General features: G+C 38.6%; 2 protein-coding genes and 1 long non-coding RNA gene across 7 annotated transcripts; 1 reads left to right on the forward strand and 2 right to left on the reverse strand.

The window, feature by feature from the left end:
* Window positions 1-648: 648 nt before the first annotated feature.
* LOC103979219 (uncharacterized) lies at window positions 649-5,698 on the reverse strand. 3 transcript variants are annotated; one of them, XR_010485333.1, is made up of 5 exons: window positions 5,297-5,698; window positions 2,579-4,827; window positions 1,563-1,704; window positions 1,323-1,476; window positions 649-1,220 (listed from the first exon to the last, which is right to left on the reverse strand). It is a non-coding gene; the product is annotated as an uncharacterized LOC103979219 (long non-coding RNA). The 3 variants fall into 3 exon arrangements; XR_010485331.1 differs by having other exon boundaries at window positions 649-1,476; XR_010485332.1 differs by having other exon boundaries at window positions 649-1,476; window positions 1,563-1,768.
* A 4,856-nt stretch (window positions 5,699-10,554) lies between these two features.
* LOC135607971 (uncharacterized) lies at window positions 10,555-17,637 on the forward strand. Its single transcript, XM_065100305.1, has 4 exons — window positions 10,555-10,710; window positions 11,018-12,776; window positions 15,526-16,613; window positions 16,699-17,637. Exons 1-4 carry the CDS (start codon window positions 10,655-10,657, stop codon window positions 17,621-17,623), a joined length of 3,828 nt encoding a protein of 1,275 aa, XP_064956377.1. The 5' UTR covers window positions 10,555-10,654; the 3' UTR covers window positions 17,624-17,637.
* An 845-nt stretch (window positions 17,638-18,482) lies between these two features.
* Window positions 18,483-23,868, reverse strand: LOC135607972 (serine--tRNA ligase, chloroplastic/mitochondrial-like). 3 transcript variants are annotated; one of them, XM_065100308.1, is made up of 10 exons: window positions 23,559-23,868; window positions 23,340-23,491; window positions 21,562-21,655; window positions 21,291-21,439; window positions 21,113-21,205; window positions 20,567-20,746; window positions 19,938-20,104; window positions 19,341-19,475; window positions 19,182-19,265; window positions 18,483-18,986 (listed from the first exon to the last, which is right to left on the reverse strand). In XM_065100308.1, the coding sequence occupies exons 1-10, from the start codon at window positions 23,785-23,787 to the stop codon at window positions 18,821-18,823; spliced, it is 1,449 nt and encodes a 482-aa protein (XP_064956380.1). In that variant the 5' UTR covers window positions 23,788-23,868; the 3' UTR covers window positions 18,483-18,820. The 3 variants fall into 3 exon arrangements, with proteins under 3 accessions (XP_064956380.1, XP_064956379.1, XP_064956381.1); XM_065100307.1 differs by having other exon boundaries at window positions 19,172-19,265; XM_065100309.1 differs by lacking the exon at window positions 23,559-23,868 and having other exon boundaries at window positions 19,172-19,265; window positions 21,562-21,662; window positions 23,340-23,480.
* Between the last annotated feature and the right edge of the window lie 15 nt (window positions 23,869-23,883).

Here is a 23,883-nt window from a genome sequence, read left to right on the forward strand (position 1 = left end):
GTCCGTGTGGCGATGTGACATAATTGATTCTTCATGTGCATGAATGTCGACACCATGGGAGGTGAAGGACGTCGACGTGGTTTCTCATCTCATCTGCCGTCTTGAGAATTATTTAGAGTCATTTATCGCACTATGGAATCATAGTTTGGTGTGCTGCAGAGGAATCATAGTTTGGTGGATGTAAGTTGTACTTCCGATGGAGGGTGAGATGTTTGTTCTTCCATCACTCTTAGTTTTCGTGCGAAGATTAGCTTTTACAGCGTATATAATTCCAAATTAGCATTTGGCCAAATAAACAAAATAAATCTCAACTACATTTCCATGATAAATAGACTTCAACATCTTGCCTAGGCTTTAAGAAGCATGGGAAGATGCATGTCCAAATCATGAGGGTGTAACATTGTGATCCTTAAATGCGATAAGGCCATCCATCCAACCAAGACAACGGCTTCCCAACTCCCAAGTTATGTCACTTCTTCTCATGGATGGCTCTTCCAAGTTAGATCCAACATATAGGAAGAGAACTAAGAACTATCTCCAATATGCTGACATTTATCCAAATTATAATAAAACAAGCTTGAAGGTTGTGGTATTGTAAATGTTAATTAGTCAATCAAAATCTAATATGTAGATCCTAATAAGCTCATGTCAGTATATCAACATCCCACATAAAGAGCTACTGAACTAGAATTAAGACAGTTTCATGCATAATATAAGCTCTCTCATGTTTAATACTATATTTTGACCTCGGAATATCTTACTAACTTGAGTTCCAGAGGCATCTCAATAAAAATACCTTCTTGCACATAAAATTTGGGATTCCAAATCCGGTTAAATGCCTCTTGCAAAAGCAGGTCAGGTTAGCTTCAACACATCGGGTCGGGCTGATGATCGAATTTGCCATTAACAGATTGGATATCCTGCAGGACTGTTTGTTATTGACAGATCAATATTTTTGGAGGCCATAAAACGAAAAGATGAAAAAAAAACGTCGACATGAGAAATGAGGGACATTTAAGCAAGGCAATACCTGTTTGTTAATTTTGCACTCTCAACTGACCAGCAACAAAGAGATATAATAACCACGATGTTTAGCGAATTAAGAAAACAAGGCTTGCTTAAGCAAGCAATAAAGGTGCAAAGTACAGACTGACCGTTTTAACACCTCTGCATCGGTTCTTGTACATGGCAGATAACCAGGAAAGAATTGCTAATCCGATCTATTCTTGCGAATATATGGAACACAAGATGACAAAGTAACACACTGTTATCTCAAATCTACTAAGGCCTCAGAGTAAAGGGAGCAAAATGTTCTCAGTTACCGCAATCTGCAGGGGAACTGGCTCTTTTGCATGCTGCCGAGGCATAGAGAGCTGACTTGATAAGCTGTTGAACTGCCGATGAGGTTGTGCCAGAAGTAGGATCCATTAATACCAACAGTTGCAGCGATTATTCAGTTATCTGTGTAGGCACAATCTGGATAAAGAGGGGAAAATATTACAACATATCAAGTGATTTATATGGTAAAAAGAACTCCAGAAGAATCATGGTAAGGGTTATACCTCCCTATGGACGTCTTCTTTCCATGGCTTCCTTCTTGGTTTGACAAATCGAGCAAAGGAAAAGACCATTCCGGGGATGCACTTTTCCAGGTCTTGATGAACCATCATGCGCAGAAACGCCTTCCCTTGCTTTCATCTCCAACTGGAAAATAGCAGCACAGTTGAGCATCTTGAACATGGTACACACTGGATATTCTAGATCTAACCTGCCATTGCACATTACTTGTTGATAACTTGACCTTTTAACTGTTGCAGATCATATCAACTTGCATAAACAAGCACAAATTTTCACAAAAAGCTCCTCTTTGTCTTGATCTATATGTATATATATAACCTAGCAGGAGTTTCTACAGCAGGAAGGTCTTCATTTGATGGTAAGTAATCCTTGTGACATTAATTAAACAGCAGGAAGGTCTATGTTTATTCACAAAAGCTCCTCTCATTACATTTGCAGGATCTATGAATTCCTGTGCCCCTCCAGCTTCTCCCTTCCTACTCTAAGCCACATGATAGGCTGCAACTTGATTATGCCAATCCATAGTGGTTATCATGGAAAACACCACAAGACATTCTGTATTCCAGTATCTTGTTTATTTCTCTTGAGATCAGCATGAGCAACAAACACATATTCCCAAATATTTGAGTTCAACTATAATGACCTTTTTACTTAGGCCATAATCTACCTTACAGAAGGTGGGTAGCAGGTGGTTTGATTGGGCTATACTAAAGATTGATAATACATAACTAGTCCTTGAAATCAAATAATACCTAAGGAAAACCTTTGAATGACTTCAAGATATATGCAAATTTGCAAACTCGTGTTTCACAAGGAACCCCATCACTTTTGCTGGATGGACATAACAATATAAATATGCAAGAGTAACACTCACAGTGAAAAGATGATATGCGGCAAAACAATAAACAAACTGAACTGAAATCTAAACTAGCAGTTTCGTATATACTATAGAATTCAAGCTTAAATCTTGTTAAGTCAGGGTTTGCTGCAGTACACTGACCTTTGAGCAAGGACTGGGGACCCATAAATATTTCTTCAACCATATCTGCTTCAGAATAGTCTCTATCTGAAAATAATGATGATTCAGAAGATCCTCAGCGGAACATATTCTTAAATACACTTGTTCCTGGCCTCTAAAAGGGTGGAAAAGAAGGTGATATTTTCTCTGATGGTAATATGTCAACCACAATGGATGTAGTATCATCTTGAAGTCCCACTGTGTGCACAGCTTCCTGAAAATTGAACTCAAACTGTACCGTGATATAAGAGGCATTGTATACAAGACTTTGTGTTAGTACTTTTAGGAGTCTTAATTGTATTCAAATTAGTTAGTAGAATCCTAATTAAATTGAAATTCTTTAGTGAAGTAGTCTTAGAGAGGAAAAGTCAAGGCACTTTGATTGCTCCTTAAGGTATTCTTTAGGGTTTCTAGAAAGGATTGAGAGAAAAATTCTTCAGGTTTATGTGAGAGAGGTGTGCAAGAGAATTCATGTTTGAGTGGGGATGATTCAAGGGTCTTGTAATTGATCTCATATATTGAAGAATTTTGTTTTCTCCATGGATGCAGATGAAAATTATCGAACCACGTTAAATCTTGCATCGACTTCTGGTATATTCTTTTGATTGTTAATCTCTGATGGATTTATCTTTTGGTTTTTAATTTTTCTCCTCTCCCTCTTCAACACCTTAACAATTTTGATTGATAGGCACAAGCCACCAGGCCAGCACCAAAGAGGGCCATACTGGAAAATATTTAAATAGAGACTAGATGAAGGCAAGATAATTTCCTTAGAAACTTAATATCACACTCTCATGCTGACATGACAATTTCTTTTATAAAATCAAGACTCATATATCAGGAACACAGCAGATAATACAAGTATATGATCTGACATTTTTTTACAATTTCTATGGTAGACTAGATAATCTAGACAATCCATGGCCATCATCTATGAAACTTGAATCAATAATGACAAACATCTAGAGAACATTAAAAAATACACAAAATGTTAAGTGAAAAATCAAATTACACAAAAACTACCAATGTTCATTATGTTCTGAGATATTATATTTGATATAATTGTTTGGAGTGCATAAAACACATTAATGTTAAAATAAAGTAGATGTATCCAAAAGTTTTATTCTTTTGAAATATTCCACATGTGATTATCAGCATTGACATGACAAACATTTTGTAGCATTCATGCTTCATAGGTTTACAAGCTTACAGACGAAATTTGTTTTGCCCTTTATATAATAAACAGTAATAGCATCTTGCTCATTTATGCATAAAAACACTGAAAAAAAATGAAAGCAAGAGAGGGGGTGGAAAATAATAAAGAAAAAAGAAAAAGAAACTCATTGGTGCCTTACAATATTAAATAGAATGCAGAACTGCTCTGTCTTCTTGTCTTGGAACATATGTTGTTATAACAGAAAGATAAACAACTCTAAGAATAAAACGAAATATAGAGACTTGAAAAAGCATCACAAAGCTAGAAAAGTGCGAATAATGAAGAATAAGATGTATTGCTTAGTTTGTTTCCATGCTGCTGACTGCTGACAATTGCACATATATATATTATAGTATGTTGTTAATAATTCCATTTCTACAGCAAATACCATACGGATCTAATATGTTTATGCTGATCTATTAAACTTGTACCATGTTACTAGTTAGTACACTGTACTATTTGATACAAGCTCAGAAACACCAGCAATGCCTTCCCAGAACCAGTTCTGACAAAAGTCATTAACTTGTGTGCAAGAATATCCAAGGATATATCTGTCAGCTAGAACGCTGAAAAAAAGGATGCTGCAGAAGATGGAAATTAAAGAAGAGATGTTAATGAAGCAGAAACACCAGCTGAGAAAATGATGCATATTACTGCATCAGTTCCTCGTAGAGAAATTATAATCTAGAAGATGTTTCTTCATGGTAAGCATTAGTCTGCCGAGCTAAGGTGCTCCACATAGGTCACAAGTGTTATACTCTGGAAGTTATTCTGTAGAAGATAACTAATCAGTTGTAGCATATGTAAGCTCCAATAAGTCAATACATAATTTCGCTCATACCTATTTCCTTGAAATTTTTATCAGTTTTAACTAATCCTACAACCAAAGCTCTTGGAAACGCTTGAATCCACTCATTCCTGCTAAGATCTGATGGAATGACACTTAAAACATTGTTCAAGAGATTCTCCTTGGAGTATATAGCAGCTGCTCAAACCCGTTGTGACCATCAAAAAGCTGTAAGAAAAAGAAAACTCCAGTGAACATATTCTGCAAGCCAAAGCAAACATAGCCTAAACACAAGAAGCTCTTGATAGTAAGTGATACATTAAGCAACATCAATATAATTGATTTAAGCATATCAAGTTTCTAACAGTAGCTAATACAAGAAAAAGAGCTGATCTTGGCTACACAGTTGAAGCACACCAACAAGCCAAAGTCCCGATGACCTCTCACATTGAAAGTTCAAGCAACAATTGTCTGAACCCCTTAAGGGAATCGATCAGCTTTACCAACACTCTCTCAAGCCAACATATATCAAAAAAAGATCTAACAGCATCGCCGCCGCGAAAAATCCCTACCTCTTCTGTAGACTGAAACTCTTAAGTACAGAACTGAGATTGTGTTACCTCTTCTGCAGTCAAATCCTACAAATACAAAAGAGACTATCCAAAATATGAACTTTGTGAGTCAGAAGGTTTATTACCGCAGGAACCGAGACCGTGGTGTCACCATGCCCGGGAACTCGCTGGCATTCGGTCTTCACGAGAGTGAAGTCCTCCCCCTTCTTGCTCTCTCTCGCCGCCTCGTAGAGTACGTCCGGCTTCTCGATCCTTTCCCACGACATCTGCCGCCTCAGGATCACCGCCAACGGGACCATGCCGTCGCCGTCCAACGCCGCCGAGTCCCCGCCAATCTAGCCGGTAAAGCAGCTTCGATCACTGCTGGCACTTGTCCGCATCCCCGAAAAGTGGATTGGGGAATGACGGGATTGGGGAGTCCGATCGGACTGAGTCATTCGGGATCGGATTCGTTGCCACGTTGAACCAAAAAGAAAGTGTTTGTTATTCTGGTGACGTGTCCGAATCTGATGAGAGGTTCTGTGGGGCCCGCGTAATAACGTGGGGCCCATTATGGAGGAAAATGGAATCTGCCGCCGCGCGCCTGAGCGAGCGTGGAATCCTTTTCTTCCCCCCTATTTGTATGCTAATTATAATGACAATAATAACAAATAGATAACAGAAGTTGGCGAGCGCACCCAAAGGAATCATTTACTCCTTTGTGTGGGACGATAACAGGGTTTCCCAGGCCGGCATTTGGATTCGATCACCGCAAGCGGCCCTTCGTTCCTCCACACCAGTGCCCACGCCTCCACAACGGCCTCCTCCGTCGAAATCGAGGCGCCATCAGCAGGGCCGGGATGCCGCGGCGGAGGACAAGAAGCAGACGATCTGGGTAGAGGACCTCCAATACTGGATGGAGGAGAACTACCTACGTAGCTGCTTCGGCCACGCCGATTAGGTCAGGACTTGTGCTTTGACTCCAGCTCCCATCGTTCTCCCCTCTTCAATTAAGAAACTTACTCGACTCTCTTTGATTGATGTGATGTGATGAATTAAAATCTCCCAAATGCTTCGAATTGTCTTGTGGGAGTTATTTGGAGTATCAATATGTTCAAAACTTACTGCACGGAGAAAAAGCTAAAAAGAAGTATCTCTTTGTTCATAATCTGTACCCGATGTTGATAGGTGTTAGAAGATCTATCAGAAATTAAAAATGAAACTAAACAAGTTTCCAAAATTTGAGCATGCAATTGTCTCCGTTATCATTCCAGTTGGGAATTATAGTGGTCTCAAGCTTTTTGACTGTAGGTATTGAGTCTCAAACTTATGCTATTAGTTTGTTTTCTTCCAACTTATGTACAATTATGGTACAATTTTTTTCAAGCAAATAGTGCATCTGCCGATCCTGCAAATAAGTAGGTATTGAGTCTCAAACTTCTAATCTAGAGCATTTGTTACTCTTTTCTGCAAGAGGAATTAGTCTTGCAGAAGAATGTTTCTTGTTTCATTTTCTTCAAAATCTAGGAGATTGTCTGAGATCAAGTTAGGGCTCTGCTTTGCTGCTGAAATCTTCACAGACCAGTTCAATGTCTTTAAAACAATCCAAATTTCATTTCAGATCATAGTAAAAATTTTAGCCTTATTGAAATGGAAGACTTTTGATTGCTCTTCTTTGGTTTGCACATGTTTGATCATGTTAACGAGATAAATGTCTTTGATCATATCCATGAGATTGTGCTTTTGCCCGATAGTAAGTTGGTGTAGCAAAAACCTGGAATGTTTTATCCTGCATCCAAACTGGGGGTGGTGACAGACAAATTCATCTGATCTATTGATGCTGTTGCTGCCCATGAGATTGTGCTTTTGCCTAATTAGTAAGTTGGTGTAGGAAAAACCTGGAAGGTTTTATCCTGCATCCAAATTGGGGGTGGTGACAGACCAATCCATCTGATCTATTGATGCTGTTGCTGCCCATGAGATTGTGCTTTTGCCTGATTAGTAAGTTGGTGTAGCAAAAACCTGGAAGGTTTTATCCTTCATCCAAATTGGGAGTGCTGACAGACCAATCCATCTGATATATTGATGCTGTTGCTGCCCATCAACAGCTCAACATGGCAGAAAGTGGAATGGCATATATATTGAGGGCTACTGCCCAAGCATGTATGCAGGATCCTATGGGGCTTCTGCATTATATGGCAACCAACAGCAAGTGAAATAAGAGATACTTTGTTGCTGATTCAGAAAGAATCCAACATAATTGTATTGGTCAATGGTAGGTGGTGAGTCAGTCAAAAGCCTTATTATATGGTGCTTAAACTAACAAGTTTGAACTAGAATTTCCCCAAGTATAAGATTTGTCAAAATTATGACTAGCTTGCTTTTGTGTGAAAGTATATGCTTAACATGTGTTAGGACAAGGATTATTGTTGTGAAAGAACTAAATGATGGTACATGGTTGATTCATAAAAGATAAGGCAAGCTGCTGAACTTGATGTTGAAAGGACTCCTTGTGGTCGAATAGTTAGGTCATTTTCCATGAATAGTTACTCGAGTCCAGAGCATCTCAACTGCAAATCCTTTGAAAGATTAGCAAACTGAAGCAGTCACATTATTGACTTGCCTGTTTAGTGTAATAACTTTTTGACTTAAAACTTATCATTTTGAGTTGACAAGAGTTTGCATCAATTAAATGTGGTTACTTTGACAGGGGAACAATTTCAATGTGTAGCTAATTTTACTTGTCAATTGCCTGGATTATCATCGTATTAACTTGTGATTTTGCCTGGAATTGGAACTAATTATTGCAAATGATGAAGTTTATAAATATATTGGGCCCTTATGTCTGGCTCAAACTCCAGCTTATAAATACCCAGATGTACATTTTGTAAGCCTAATCCGATATATTGAATCCTTTCCTAATAATTTGAGTTTTTGGAATTTATGGTTATCGAATTAAGAGATTTAGTTCCAAGCTTTGTAAGTGTTCTTGTGTCCAACCTTTGTATCAATCCATGAGCACTAGAAATTGTTCTTTGTTCTCTCCCTCTTTGAGTGAGAAGTTTATCGGACGGAACTGTGTTTTCCTTGATGACACAGAACTCAGTTGTATGGTGGATTTTATTAAGCTAAGTCTCTTAAGGAAAGGGACATAAATTAAACCTTTTTGTGGACAGGGACTCAATCGAAGGAGGACGTAGGTGTTTTTGTCAATCAAATATGTCTCTCTTATCGGTCAAAGAACATGACTGGTGTGGCTTGATGACTTCCAAATATATATACCTACTGTGTAATTGCACTCTGTCATCTCTATTTATTGTTATTCTGCCGCTCGTATAAGATTGAATGCTTACAAATTGAGATTTTTCCTTCTTTTTTTATGAAGGAATTTGGGTTTCTTTCTTTTAATCATAGCACAAATGGAGTGCAATACACAATGTCAAAATGGCACAAATTAGAATACGAATGAATGGGCAACATGACAACAGATTAATCCCAGTGACGCAAATCCACTTGAATTTTCTAATGTAGTCTTGAAGTGTCACAAATCAGAATCCACTTGGGTCAATTATTATTTGTGTGGGTAGTCATCCTCCCTGTTTGTTAATGAAGTAAATTCTTGAAAGAAGTCTTTTCTTTTTTGAGTTTTCCCCAATACGTATTCCTCATTTCCAAAATTCACTTTTTTTTCCCCTAATATTTAAATATTTTATTTCTTATCGATCAATCCATAGGAACAACTACTAGTTTTATATTGTTCTCAACAATAGCAGAAAAAAGTTATAATGCAATAAAAAAATATTGTAACAACATTATGTTTATAATATTTTCACACTACATTATGGGGTTTGTAACATCTTTTTTTTCCTTATTTTTTAATAAGGAAAAAAAAGATGTAAAATAGATAGGTAGTTTATATATAATATGAATGAATTGGATAAAGGAAAAATCCAGAACGGCGAAAAGCATTTATTGGTTCGTCCAAAAGCGCGGGTGGTGGGAACCGTCCGTCCGAAAGCGAGGAAGTCAACATGTGGTCGCGGGTCCCCTTGCGTTCGTGATGGGGTCCTTTCCCCACTGAAAACCATTGGTCGGGTTACTCGAGTACCTCAGATGGCAGAGCGCAGCCCCACCCGATCCCCTGGGCCCCGTCCCGCCGCAAGCCAACAGGAAACCTCACCTCGTGCGGGTCCCTTCCTCCGACCATCTATACGTGCACCAGCAATGGGACCCTCTATCTGGGGAACATGTCAGGTGACCTAACGGAGCCGCTCTGACGGCGGGCGCCACCTCCATCACACTGATCGAATAACGACCGATAATATATATATATATATATATATATATTCTATGAGTTTAAAATGAAGTGAAATATTTGAATGAAAATAACTCGGATTTATTAGTGAAGGTGATCTGTGCCGTCAACGGTAGGTTAACGATTGTATTGGCCGTGACACCGCCGCCAGACTGCCAGCGTCCGACGAAGCCGGCTGAATTCCATCAGTCCACTGCGCATGGTGAAAAGTCAAAATTGGACACCCCTTTTTGTTTTGGCAAAATAAATTTAAATTTAATATAAATATCTTTGCATAATATAAAAAATTAAAATTAATTCAACTCTATATGATGCATTAAATTTTTGGATATAAGGTTTTAAGAAACTTAAACATAAGGTTCCACCTTCGCTTCAAATGTCACTCTGGAGACCTAAGCTTTTTTTATAGTGTTATAGTGACACTTATGATGCATAAAGTCAACACATGTGAAATTTATGGTCTTAAGATTTAATACCAAATTAAGAGAAATTAGCATCCCGATTGGTTCAAGCTTTTCATATCTAATTAGTTTTGTTTAATGTTAAACTAAATGCTTGCTAAGATGGCATCACAGATCCTAATAGAGAAATGATGAGAGACATTATAAATCATTTATGCTATGACAGTCCAAAAACAAAAAGGAGGTTTTCCTACCCTCATCCCCCTATCCACTACCAAACCTTCGAGCTTTTGCTTATTATAAGACAGCAAATTCTTCATATTAATACACCTTTTTCTTGGATCCAAAAAGGCCCCCATAGCCAAATTTCTATTTCCATATGTTTTATGCTTTTTATTTTATTTAACATCGTTCATAAGAAAATCAATATCACTTGGATAATATTTTCTATTTATTTCTATAAGTTATAACCATGAAATTTAAGTTATCTCAGTCCCTATCGCTAAGCTTTATTCCATTATATTCATTTTTCTTCTTTTATTAAAGCGCAAAGCCAACGCAATTCAAATTTCCACCCACCCATTCGCACGTGATACTCACGTGTCAATTGCGTGGAGGGACACGAGTGTCATTTTGACATGCAATAAAAATACTCGTTAAAAGGGTGGATTCTTATTCGCTTCGGCCATCTCCTCGAAGTCTCCCTCCTCCTCGTCCGCCTCATCTTTCTCTCCGCCGACCGGAAGCGGCCGGACGCCGCAGGGTCGCCGTATGCCTCTCACCCCATCATGATGCATCACCGATCGACGGCACACGCTGTTGCTTACGTCCCCTCCCCCTCACGGTACACTCACCTCACCTCACCTCCCTCCCTCCCTCCCTCCTACTCCAGCTCAGTTTCTGTAACCTTTCCCCCTCTCTCCTTCTTCTCCATATCCCGATAGCTAATATGTTGCTCTTTTGCTTATTTTTGAATCATCCATCTCTTCTTCTTTTGGATAGAGTTGGGCCCTCTCGAAAGCTCCAAACCACCCAAAAGATTGCGTTTTTCCTCTTCTTTTCTTCTTGGCGTGGATTTCACCGTCAAATTTGGTACTTTTTTGGATGCCGATGGTTGCGATAATCCTTTTGGCTGTCTTTTCCCTTTTCAGGCGATCGTTGCGGCGGCGGAAGGGGCTTCGTCCATCTCTTGGTGGGTTCGTTTTGGTTCTTTGCTTGTCGACTGTGTTCAGCGTATCGGTTGCTTCTGGTTCTTGCGTGGATGGTTCGCTTCGGGATATCTGCTCCGGTTCTACTTCCTTTTGCTTTCCTTCCACCCTAAGGGGTTTTGGGTCTCTGAAAGAGGACAGCTGCAAAGAACCTGGTTTTGATGCTCGGGAGGGCTGCGCGAGCTCGGAGTGGCGATCGGGAAGTGTTGCAGCTTACAAGATGGTCAGTGGAGGTGCTGTTTCTTGCCGTCTGGTGGACACGACGGGTGGCATCGACGGCGGGCCGAGCTCCGGTGGGAAGAATAGCGGTGGGGATGATGTTGCCTCGTGTATGGCGCCGCTTGTTCCCGATGTTTGGATTAGGACGCTGAGTATGATGACTGCTGGCCTCGACGACCATGACAAAGATATCTATTCGGGCCTTTTCAATGGCTCTTCATCTGTGACTGTGGAGATAAGTCCTCCTTTTTTAGATTGGGGGGAAAATAGTCTGTACACCCCTTCGATGGCGTTCTTGACTGTGAAGAACGCATACAAGAATGGTGTTTTGGATGTTTACGGTCCTTTTAGTACTGACCCCCAGTACTATGCTTATAATTTCGAGAAGCTACAATTGGCACCGGGTGAGTCTGCTTCGATTGCCTTCATTTTCTTGCCAAGATGGGTGGGTTCATCATCAGCACATCTAGTTCTCCAGACGAGTCTTGGGGGTTTCATAATTCAAGCTAGAGGAGTAGCTGTTGAGTCCCCCTACAAGATAGAGCCTTTAGTAGGAATTAGCATTCCTTCCGGTAAAAGTCTGATTAGGAACTTGTCGATTTATAATCCCTTTGATGATGTCCTTCACGTGGCGGAAGTGAGTGCATGGGTTTCATTAGCTGGACAAACAGACCAATCTGTGCATGTTGTTTGTCAAATGGATGCATTGCAGCAGTCGTCAACTGAGCTTGACTATTTTCTCACTGATAACAAATTGTTCAGAGTGGAGAATAGTAAATTGGTTTTGAGATGGCTGGATATTAGACCGCAGAAGCAGTGGGATCTATCTGCTCACAAGACTGAGCCAATATTAGAGATGAGATTGTGGCCTTATACAGAAGGAAAGATTTTTGGAGCTATCTGTTTAAAAATGTGGAGTTCCACCAAAGATAGAATGAATGCAGTTGTTCTTCCTTTGGAGTTAGAAGTGCATAGTAACACAAATTTTAGTTATTTAAATGGTTCAATTTCTTTAGATATTGAGTCTCTTGAGACCTGCAACAAGAGGGAGACTGTTATCATCTCTTTGAGAAATGATGGAGAGGACCTACTTAGTTTGATTAACGTTAGTGAGACTACAAGGAGCTCAAAGTTCTTCAAAGTTAGATATAAGGAAGGGTTATTGCTTTTTCCCAGAACTTTAACGAAAATAGCTTTGGTTAGTTATTCTAGTCCCGTTATTCCACAGAAAAATGTGCCTAATATGCCTACTGAAAATATGGAATGTAAATTACTAATAGTGACGAATGATACTGCCAATCCAGTGATCAAGATTCCATGCCTAGACGTGGTTTATGCCAATTCTAATAGTGATCATGGCTCAGGCATCATTGTGACAGATGGCTCATATATTAGTGGGCTATCACATGATGAAGAGGAAAAATATACAAATGCAAGAATAGGATCTTTACAAAGCCTTGCTGATGCATCCTTTGCCATGAAGGTAATATGGTTTTTTCTTTGGGGGTCTCGTGGGACTGTTCTTTTGTCTTTTTCAACAGAAAATGAAGGTTATCTGCAATTCTCAATCAATTTTGTACCTTTTGTTCCTTCTCATATATCATTTGCTGCTTGTGGATGTTTTTTCACATAGGTTATTCGTCAGAGATCTTGTTCCTTATTTATTGATTAATTTATGTCCTTACTCTTTCTTACTCTCTTTGACAATCATCATTACACTTTTCTTTCTTAAGGACCATTGCACAGACACTTTGGATTTCTTGTACTTGAGGTGTCATATAGTTTTGAGTACATGCATGTCTCTGTTTCTAATGCGGCAATTTCCTTCATGTCATTGGTTCTCTTTGTAGTTTGTACTATCTTGTTCATGTTCAGGAAAGTGTTTTATTTTGTAATTACAATCCAAATCGCAGTTTATTTTAAGCATAAAGACTCTTTTTCAATAAATAACGTAATACAGTTCTTCCTGTTCTAATGCCCTAGCCGTTCCCTATTTTCTTTCTTTGTTAAATCAGTAACTATTTTCTATTTACCAAGAGTTCATTTGAGCACAATAGGCTTTTCTCAAATTTGTTTGCATATTTCGCCTTATTATAACTCATTAATGAGACTTAGCATAGACTGTCATTACTTCACTTTCATTTTGACCATTTTGAGTCATTTTTCCATGACAGATATGCTCATGATTATGTTGGAAAAAATTACTATCAAAATTTTGAATTTTTCTTCATTTAATCTTTCAATGTTCTTGCCAATAGCAGGAACAGATCATTACCACCCTAATCCATGTCATTATCTTATGCCATCCTGATTATTTGCCTGCTTCTGTTGTTGCAATTTGACACTATCTTTTTTCTTCATGTTCTGCATGACATATGGATGATAATCAGGGTTATACAAATCGTCTGTTATCAATAATCACTTAAGGTCAACTTTACTTTATCCTTTCTCTTAAATATATCTCTTTTGATGTCAAATTAGTTTGTGAAGAAATTTAAAGCTGTCAACAACTTCTCCTTGTCATGTTCCCTACACCACTGTTAACAAATGTAACTAAGATTGAGGGGTGACTTCAGTTTACATCTATACTAAATGCTCCAGGAAGAGGCTGTGCTATGTTGGCATATAGGTATCTGCATAGCTTCTGGGCCATATGCTGAAAAATATGTGGCTAATTAGGTTTAGATTTATAGAAATCGGTTCTATGATTTGCAATCTGAAGTAGTAAAATTAGGCAACAAAGTACTCATTTGACGACCTATCTAGTATTATATAATATTTGAATAATATTTTAAGTAAACAAAAGATGCACAAATTATCAGCTTCCAGGGGCTGAATATGAATTTAAGAGTTGTATATTGTTGTTGTAAATGTAATGTTTGGCAAGTGGCAAAGATAATAGAAATGTTGAATCACTAAGAGAAATATAGAAAAGTGGGAGACAAGAATGTGTCAATAAAAAGAACCCCACCATCTCTTACCTCTTTCTTGAAGCAAGCACAACAAATAAAAGAAAAGGATGTTCAGAAATTGGAACAACTAGGATGCAACAATTGGTTCTTTTTATTAAATGTTTCACCTCTCAGTGAGTGTTATTATTAGTGTTTTGTCTACGTGATGGATTCTTGGTGCCATATATTTATTTCTATCTTGACCATCCTTACCTCTATTTTTTGTACCTTTCATGCACTATGTATTCCATTTACTTGCTGGAATAATCCATACATGGTGTAACCAACCCATAAAAGGTCTGCGTATCTTTGATTGCATAATGAGTACTACAAGCTAGTGTTGTTTGGATCTATAGCAGTATGCCTTTTTTAATATTAGACAACTTATGCTTTAAGGTGAAGATAACTGACCACTAGATGTAATGCACTGCGAGTCGTAGTTATGTTTCTTTTACAGCAGACAGAAATAATTCACCTTACTAAAGGTAGTTACTTCACGAAAATACTTCCAAGGTAATAATAAGTATGGTCTTGATAGTTGCCCCTGATGTGCCAGGTGTGGCCTCCTGAGGATTACTGTGGGGATTTTATAAGACTTTTCACACCATTTGAGGGCTTAGAATGGTGGTTGAGAATAGCATGGTCATTCTTATTGTTTATAGTGAAATATTGATATTTAAATTCTTTAGTATATGTAGTTTTGGTGGCAATTCAACATTGATTTGTTATGCTAGCTCTTCTAGAATCACACCTCCACCATATACTAGATCATTGAAGTACCATAACAGGGTTTCAGTGCTTTTCTAGTGGACTGTTAGTATGTTCTTTCTAACACCTGTAACGACAATGGTTGTAATTTATCTTCATTGTTGCCATAAAGTTTGTTAAGTATGTTATGCAACAACGTATGTGCCAAAGTATAGTTGTTACAAATCATATGTTTCTAATCAAGATTCATGGCCTGTAATATAACTAAGAATTAAAGTTTGATCAAATTGGCATTTTGTGATTGGCTGCTACATCGCAAATCAAGGTCTAAGTTATTAAAAATTCTTCTAAAAGAAATTGTTTTAGTGAAATACGAGTTCAATATTCATAGATTATGCATGACTATGAATATTTTTGGAGACTCAAACTGGAATGTCTGGCTTGCTTCATGAGCAATTCTGATGAAACTTTGTGGTCATTTATATGCCATATAATTATCTTGGTGTATTGCCATATCTTGTTATTCTTATTGTTTTCTGGTAATTTAAGTAGGTTGTATGTTACTACTTGCAGCCAAAACTCCCGGAAGCATCTGAAGCAGATGAGTTGATACTTACAAACTGGAAATCTCAAGGCACTGTAACTGAGGTTTCTGTCCTCGAAGAAGATGAGCTGTTGTTTCCAGTGGTTCCTGTTGGGAGCCATTTCTCTAAATGGATCTCTATACATAATCCTAGCCAGCAACCTGTTATAATGCAACTCGTGCTTAACTCAGGAGAGGTCATTGATCAGTGCAAATCTGCTGATGAACTATATGAGCATACATTATCGAGTAGGTTTACTAAGATTGATTCTCTAGAAACTAGATTAGGGTTCTCAACGTCAGATTCAGCAATAACTGAGGCCTTTGTACATCCTTCTGAAAGTGCATTGTTTGGGCCAGTCATCTTTCGTCCCTCAAATAGATGTACATGGAGAAGCTCAGCTTTGATAAGGAATAATCTTTCTGGTGTAGAATGGTTACCTATTCGAGCACTTGGTGGGTCACATTTGCTCATCCTTCTTGAGGGGTCTGAACCTGTTAGGAAGCTTGAATTCAACTTTCAATTGCCAATTAACATGTCCGCTGCAGAATTGTTATCCCATATTGAAAACACTAGTTCTTTATGCAGCCATCGGCTATCCAAGGAGATATATGCAAAAAATATTGGTGAACTTCCTCTTGAGGTGAAGAAACTGCAAATTTCAGGAACTGATTGTGCCCTGGACGGGTTTAGGGTACAGAAATGCAAAAGTTTTACTCTAGAACCAGGGGAATCAGTGAGGCTCCTAATTTCATACGAAGCAGACTTTTCTACAAATGTTGTTCACAGGGATCTTGAGCTAGCATTAGCTACCGGCATCTTTGTAGTACCTATGAAAGCAAGCCTTCCTGTCTATATGCTCAACCTTTGTAGGAAAACTTTTTTTCAAACAGTGCATTGGAAAGCATCTTTACTTGTATTTGCTGCTGTTTCAACACTTATTCTGTTGTTGATCTGCATTGTTCCGCACTTCTTTTTTTTGGATACTGAAGAATATTATGTCAAGGTTGATAAAAGCGCAAACACCACAAGCAAGGCTGGAAAAACTTCTCACCTTCGTAGTGCAAAAATATCCAGGTCAGTTAGATTAATTTCTTCTTCTTATATGAGGGAACATATCGGTCCATATTTACATTTGCTTCATGACTTTCATAATATGCAGATCATATAGTGAAGATGAGAACCATAAGGCTGAAATTGTCAATGAGTATCATTTATGTCACAACATTGCGCTTGACAGCCCTAAGAAGACAGAAGAGAAGCAAGGTTTTATTCATCAGAAGGATATCACATTCTCGCCACCGACAGTAACAGCTAAACCTGCAGAAGTTTTTGACAACTACAATATGTTAGAAGTGCCGCAAAGTGGTGCTCTCACCATAAGAGTTGTTAAAGAAAAAGGAAGAAGACGAAAGAGAAGGACCATCGGAAGTGGATTTGCAGCAAAACTAGAAGTTTCTAGTAGTCAGAGCGGGAATTCTACACCATCATCACCCCTGTCCCCCAGTGCCTCCACTCCAAAGCAAGCATGGCCTCTTTCTCCTAAAAGTGGTGTCACCCTATTTGCTGGAGTACCGTCAGAACAGAAACAGCAGAAGAAACATGATGCAGTAGATGTCATAGGAATAAGAGTATCGGAAACTGAGGAGCATCGTAAGCAATCTCCAGTGACTGCAAAATCGGCTGGGAACCAAACTACATCGTCACCTTCTGTCAATTCTTCAGGATCTGTTTGGTTTGCTCATTGTGTCACTGCTCCTAGTGCCTTAGCCACAAATTCTCCAATTGCACCATCTGCTCGTGCTCCAGGGCCTAAGAGCGGCAAGGATAAAGCCATAAAAATGGAGGAAAATGATGGCATCCGAAAAGAGTTCACCTACGACATATGGGGAAATCATTTTGCAGACAGCTTCTTGGTTAGGCAAAAGGAGTATACAACTAACATGCTTGATGCTTCGGAAGGTGACTCTCAGAGCTTCTTTGCGAGAGATCCTCGGTCCCTCATGATGATGTCATCGACACGGTCTGTATCTCCCGGGCAAAAGTCGCCTGTTGATGATGTAACTTGCCTTGATCAAATAAACTAGAGAAGTTTATTTTACATCCTAATTTTTCTCTAACCCTGCTTTTTTAATCTGTTATCAATCTTTTACTGTTTGCTAGCATGTGGAGAAGATGAATAGAGCTCATAACCCACTGATATGGTTTGATTTTTAGGTTATTCCTGGCCAGTTATTCCTTTAGCTTGCATGTGGAGAAGATGAATAGAGCTCACAACCCACTGATATAGTTTGATCTCAAAACCAGATTGCTAAATCTAATAATACTGCCTGCAGCAAGTTATATAATGCCAAATAGTTTTGGAGGGTATGCTTGGTGGTCCTAATCTTTCGTTACTGGTAACGGTAAATGCATTTCCATTCTTGGGCTCCATGCTATCTTTCGACTGCTTTGATGGTTGGTATTTATCACAACAGTTTGTGGCACAGCATCAAACATTCTTAGTTTTCAATCGTGGAACAGCATTTGTGAACCAGTGTAGTCCTCCCTACAGTGCAAGGAAAGCAAAATCTGAAGCAGTTGGTCTCAAGGAAAGAAACATCTGATGCAACATGCACACTCCCTACGGTGGCAATGAAAGATTCTTCTTTCGTTTCCAAGGCGAGAACTGGATAAAGCTGCAGACTGACAGATGCTAGTTAAAACGGAAGAAGAAAAGCAATCTAAAAGGAAAGAAAGCATAAGTCTCAAAGCATCTCTTCTCATCTTGCATATCAACAACTTGAGATAATAAAATACAATTCAAAAAGTCAATTTTGATAATATTCGGCTATGTTCCAGAAAAAACCAACAAGTTCACAGTTGCCATGACTTTCTTTGTCATTCTGCAGACGTTGATCTATGTAAATGAAATTGACAGAAGCAAGAAGTTTAACTCGAAAAGAATTCTCAATGGCATCTCTTCCTCTTGTGCATATTAATACCTTGAAACAATAAAAGACACTTCAAAATGTCAATTTAGATAATAGTCAGCTGAGTTTCAGAAAAAAAAAAAAAGAAGCTAATAAGTTCTCAGCTGTCATGAATTTCTTATTCTGCAGACTTTGATCTATGTAAATAAAATTAAAATACACAGAAGCAAGAAATTCAACTTCAAAAGGATTCTCATTGACTTGTTTTGGCTTTCGGAGAGATGACATTTAATCCTCCCATGTAAGGCCTCAGCGGCTCCGGAATTACTACAGCACCATCCTCTTGCTGGAAGTTCTCTAAAAGACATATGATCATGCGAGGAACAGCACAAGCTGTCGCGTTAAGGGTATGAACAAACTGCGTGGGTGCCAGATTGCTGCCCTTGCCTTTCTTCGAGGTTGTTGGCATATCAGATGGACGGTAACGGATGCCCAGCCTCCGGCTTTGGTAATCTGTGCAGTTTGATGCACTTGATATCTGTTAGACACAGGTCAAAGAGCAAGTTAGCATATCGACCTGAGTAGTGAAATAGTATTCAAAGCTACCAATGCCAAAGATAGGCTTTTTCAATGTTGAAACCAATAGGTAAAAAGTTTGCTTGACTATTATGACTTGCAAATGCTAATACCAAGGAAAAAAAAATTTATAAGCCATCAACATACTTCACCGTACCGCCCTAATCCTGGCATCCATGCCTCCACGTCAAACTTACGATATGCAGGTGCACCCAAGTCACCTGTTGCCATATCTAAAGTCCTGTGATAAATGCCAAAATAAGTGTCATCATACATAGTTATATCATACATCAAACCAAGAAATATAAACAACTACTTGAAATGAAGTCCAAGAGAGCTGAAAAGGTCTTCCTCAATGGCAATAAGTTCTTCATGGTACAAGTTACTTTCCTCAGGACGACAGAATATAAACATCTCAACTTTGCTGAACTGGTGAACTCTATAAAGGCCCCTGTTCAAGAATGGTTCTTTGAATTAGCAAGATATCAATAATTTAGAAACTAATTTTCAGATTGCTTCAACAATAATAGGTACATAAATGATATCCCTCATCAACATGGAGTCTACAAACGACCAACCTTATTGAAGGAAACCATGTCAAGCAAGGTAGTTGGGAAGGCAAACCCTTCTTTTCAACCATGAAACAGATACTGGTAAGCTCAGTCTCATCTCATTTCATTTTAGTGGAGGAGGGATCGAAAGAGGGGAAAAAAAAAAGAAAATAAAAAGATGGGGAGCAAAGGAGAAGAGGCAGATGTGAGTGGCTGTTTTATTTCATTAAATTCATTGATTAAAGTTTAAAATAAGCAGTAAAGCATTTTATTTGAAGTCTAAAGGATTTGACAAAAATGTACAATCCTCAAAGATAATCTGAGAACATAGTCTAAAAGAATGCCACTAGGTATGGACCAACCTTGTCGCTGTTCCTGCAGCACCAGCTTCAGTGCGAAAACAGTGTGAGTAGGCTACATACTTTAAAGGCAAAGCAGATTCAGGAAGAATTGAATCCATATGGATGCCTCCAACAGGAATTTCTGCTGTTCCAATGAGACACTGGTCATTGTTCTCGATAGAATACACCTGTTAAGAAATAAAATAAACATCACCAAATGGGATATTTATACAGAGCAATATGATGAATCCTATCAGTGTTCCCAAATTTGAGACAATAGAAATTTCTCACAACTCTGGAACATCAACAAGCTAGATAAATTCATGTGATCTATAAATGACTAACAGACAATTGCCAATCAGACCTCATGTAAATTCAGTACAAAATTGAAGGGGCTATGGCCTTGTGAATGAAACAAACATAATTACTTATTCCTGTTCAAGATATCTATGAAATTAGTTTTTTTAAACCATTATTTCAACCTGCATGGTGCCCTAATCGTTCCCTGGACTAGGTAGGTCCCAGCAAGACAGTTCTGTATTTTCATTTTATGTTCCAATCTTCAACTTATGTCGAAAGGGTCTGCACAGATAATGATTAAATTATATCTAGAAAGAAAATAAATACAGAACTAGGAATTAAGCACCAACCTGTGTATTTTGCCCCCTTGGCTGAAAGCCACACTTCTCAACAACAGATGATCTTACAATTTCTGGTGTGATAAGAGGTATATATCCCCGTTTTGAAACTTCTGCAATTGCCCAATTAATTAGGCCCATTTCTAATAAGACTGCTTCATTCTTTAGATAATAAAACTTTGAACCACTGACCTGTAAAAGAATATATATAGCTGATATGCACCCACAAACAAAAATGTCAAAGAAAGCTATTAAAGTGCAAAGTTCATCTAAGACATGGTGGAAAAGATTTCAGCGAGTCTCAAACCTAATTTATATGTCAAAAGATGTGACCATCAGTAAGGGATGTGTTGGCAATGAATAGATAAACGAAAGACCTAATACTTCTTTGATATAGATAATAAATTTATTTTTTTTATTAATTTAGTAACTATGACATACAGATAAAAAGTGCACCAATAATTGTAAATTTATTTGCCTATACATATGCCTCATTGTAGTCATCACACCATCAAAACCATAGAAAGAAAGTTCAATAAACACTAGGTTGAGGAATACCTCAGCTGCTGCATCAAAATCAAACAAATCAAGATCCTTTCCTAGCTCAAGATGATCTTTAATGTTAAAGTTAAACTCCCACGGACTTCTTACCTAGGCAATTCAGAAAAATAAAACATAGAGTATTAGTTTAAAAAAATGCTAATAATGTGAACAAAGAGTCAAGAGCTAAACCTACCATCTTTCTGATTATGGAACTCTCCTCACCCCCTATAGGAACATCTGGATGTGTTATATTTGGTAGACACTGTGCTTCCTGTCGAAGCTGATCTGTAAGTTGAACTAGATCTTCTTCCAGGGAAACAAGTCCTTCTTTCAAATTTTTTCCTGTAGGAAAGATCAATGGAGTTATGTAGGTGGAACCAATCAACAAAACGTCATCTCCCACAAGAGTTTGTATGCAATCTAGTCTCAAGGGTGAAAAAAAAGTATTACTAGGTAGTTCATACCTTCTTCCACAAGAGCTTGACGTACAGATGGCTCTAGCTTCCCTTTCATTTTATTAGCGACTACATTTCTTTCAGCTCGAAGCCGTTCAACCTCCTGCCATCTGTGACAGAAAATTAGATATCGAAGTTGTATGCTATCATTATACTCGTTATTAGTCATTATTGCACCATGGCATGCCTACTAGATATAGTAATGCAGTCCAACATGTACTGTTAATGAACTTGTATCGTGGTGACACTGACATGGAACATTGAATATGCATTACATCTTGTCTTTGTTAAAATACTGAATATGCATTACATCTTGGCTTTATTAAGTAACACTGAATTTTACACTAAGAAAATTTGGAACACGTCTCAATCCTTGGTAACCTAATAGTTGTGGCAGCCAGAATGACACAAACTAAAATCTAACCTACTCGAGACGCACCAGAACATAAAGAACATAGTAACTTGTGATCACAGGTGTTTCTAGTCCAACCTGGAGAAGCCTTGCTAACAAAAAATTTCTCTTGCACCTCTTTGAATACAGAAATCAGTAAGTCCATATAATACCATTACAGGAAAACAAAGCAATAACGGTGAACGGTGAAGAAAAAACTAAAGGAAGTAAGCAAGAAATAGTTGCATGTTCGAACAGTCAATCTAATGATTACCAAGTTCATTAATTGACAAACATATACTTGCAGCAGTATCCTGTCACACAAGTTCTTGTTCTAAAGTAAGGATCTAGAAGCAATATATTGAAGCACAACAAAAAATCTGAAGCATATTGACTTAATCATCACAGAGATGGTAGACTCTTGGCAGAAATAAAGATTGGCCTGAAGAGACTGTACGTAGCAGACCAGCAGTGAAAGACTACAACAAGTGTTAAATCCAATGTAAACTATAAGAAGTATACATTTTTCCTCTGTTGTATGATTAGGAAATAACAGCTTTCAGATCAATCTGGTAGAAAATTAGAGCCAGCAGATTCAGAAGAATGCCAAGGAGATTGATTCTAAAGGCTTTGTCAGTTTTCCTTTGGAATAGACTATTTCTACAGAAGGTTCAATCTAGCACACATAAGAGCCTAGACCTTGTGCAAATGCACAACAACATGCCCTATGGAAACATCAACCTCTAATCTCTCCTCACCAATTCAGTGATATCTCCTAATGCAGAACAGAAGAATACAAATGAACAGGTTCGATCAAATACATCTGACAAAGCTATTTGATATGTTCTACATGTCACAAACGATCAAAGACAATAACATAAGGCCAAAATAGCGCAACACATAGTATTTAAAGAAAAAGGGGATACTAGAAAGAGCTCGATCAGATCAAAATTCCTTTAGGGCACCTTACTTCATGTGATCTTCCAAACTAACAGATTCCACAAAAATTCTGCCTGGAAAGGTTATTGAACATCAGTCTGCCGCAAAACCATGACAATGGCTGTGACCACAACCATTACTCTTTTTGTTCTTCTACACTTCGTATGCTTATATTCACTGTTTGTCAATTCGATTGATACCACAATGCATTGATCATTAAATTGAGTTGGAAAACATGGTGAGAGAAGTCCAAGATACTTCGTCCATGTGGTCACACTGAAAAAATTCAATTTCTGCCCATATCATGCTAACACTAATGGCCATGAAGTTGAAGGGGAAATGATAATAATAAAGCACAACCTGGGCCCTCCGAAGCACTATTACAGGTTAAAAGAATGAAAACCTTTTTGATGAATATAAAGGAAATATAGCATGAAAAATTAAAAGAAGGCCTGACCTTCTGAAGATTTAGGAACTTCTCGTACAGCTCAAGAACGAGATCCAAATTGGCATTGGAATTCCTGTTCTTTATGTTGGCAGCAACAACATCCTTGTTGTCCCTAATCCATTTGAAGTCGATGGCGGCCTTCCACTGCGGCTTTGCAGCAGCTGTAGGTACCAAAGCTTCAACTGAGATTGCAAAGAGGAAATTGGGAAAACTTGATAGAGGAGCCACCTTTTCCTTCTTGCTTCGTGATGGGAGCCGTGGGGAGGGCGGTGGAAGAGAAGGCCCTAACAATAGAAGGAAAGAGCACCCTGCGGAGGAGGCGTTGGTGGGGATTCGTGGCGGCAAGGGTTAGGGTTAGGGTTCGGAGAGGAGAGAACATCGACGGAGAGCGGCAGATAGAGGGAGCGAGTGCGAGACCGTGGAACGTTGTCCCTCCGAAGCACCCGCATGATATCATCGCCGTGGGGGCCGTGGAGGGACAGAGAGGAGGCAGAAGCCGCTGGCACCGACGGAGGCGGATGGGATGGGCGGCGCGGATGGTTGGATGAGAGGG

This window comes from Musa acuminata, chromosome BXJ2-3, assembly GCF_036884655.1.
Source record: "Musa acuminata AAA Group cultivar baxijiao chromosome BXJ2-3, Cavendish_Baxijiao_AAA, whole genome shotgun sequence".
NCBI classification, from domain to species: Eukaryota; Viridiplantae; Streptophyta; class Magnoliopsida; order Zingiberales; family Musaceae; genus Musa; species Musa acuminata.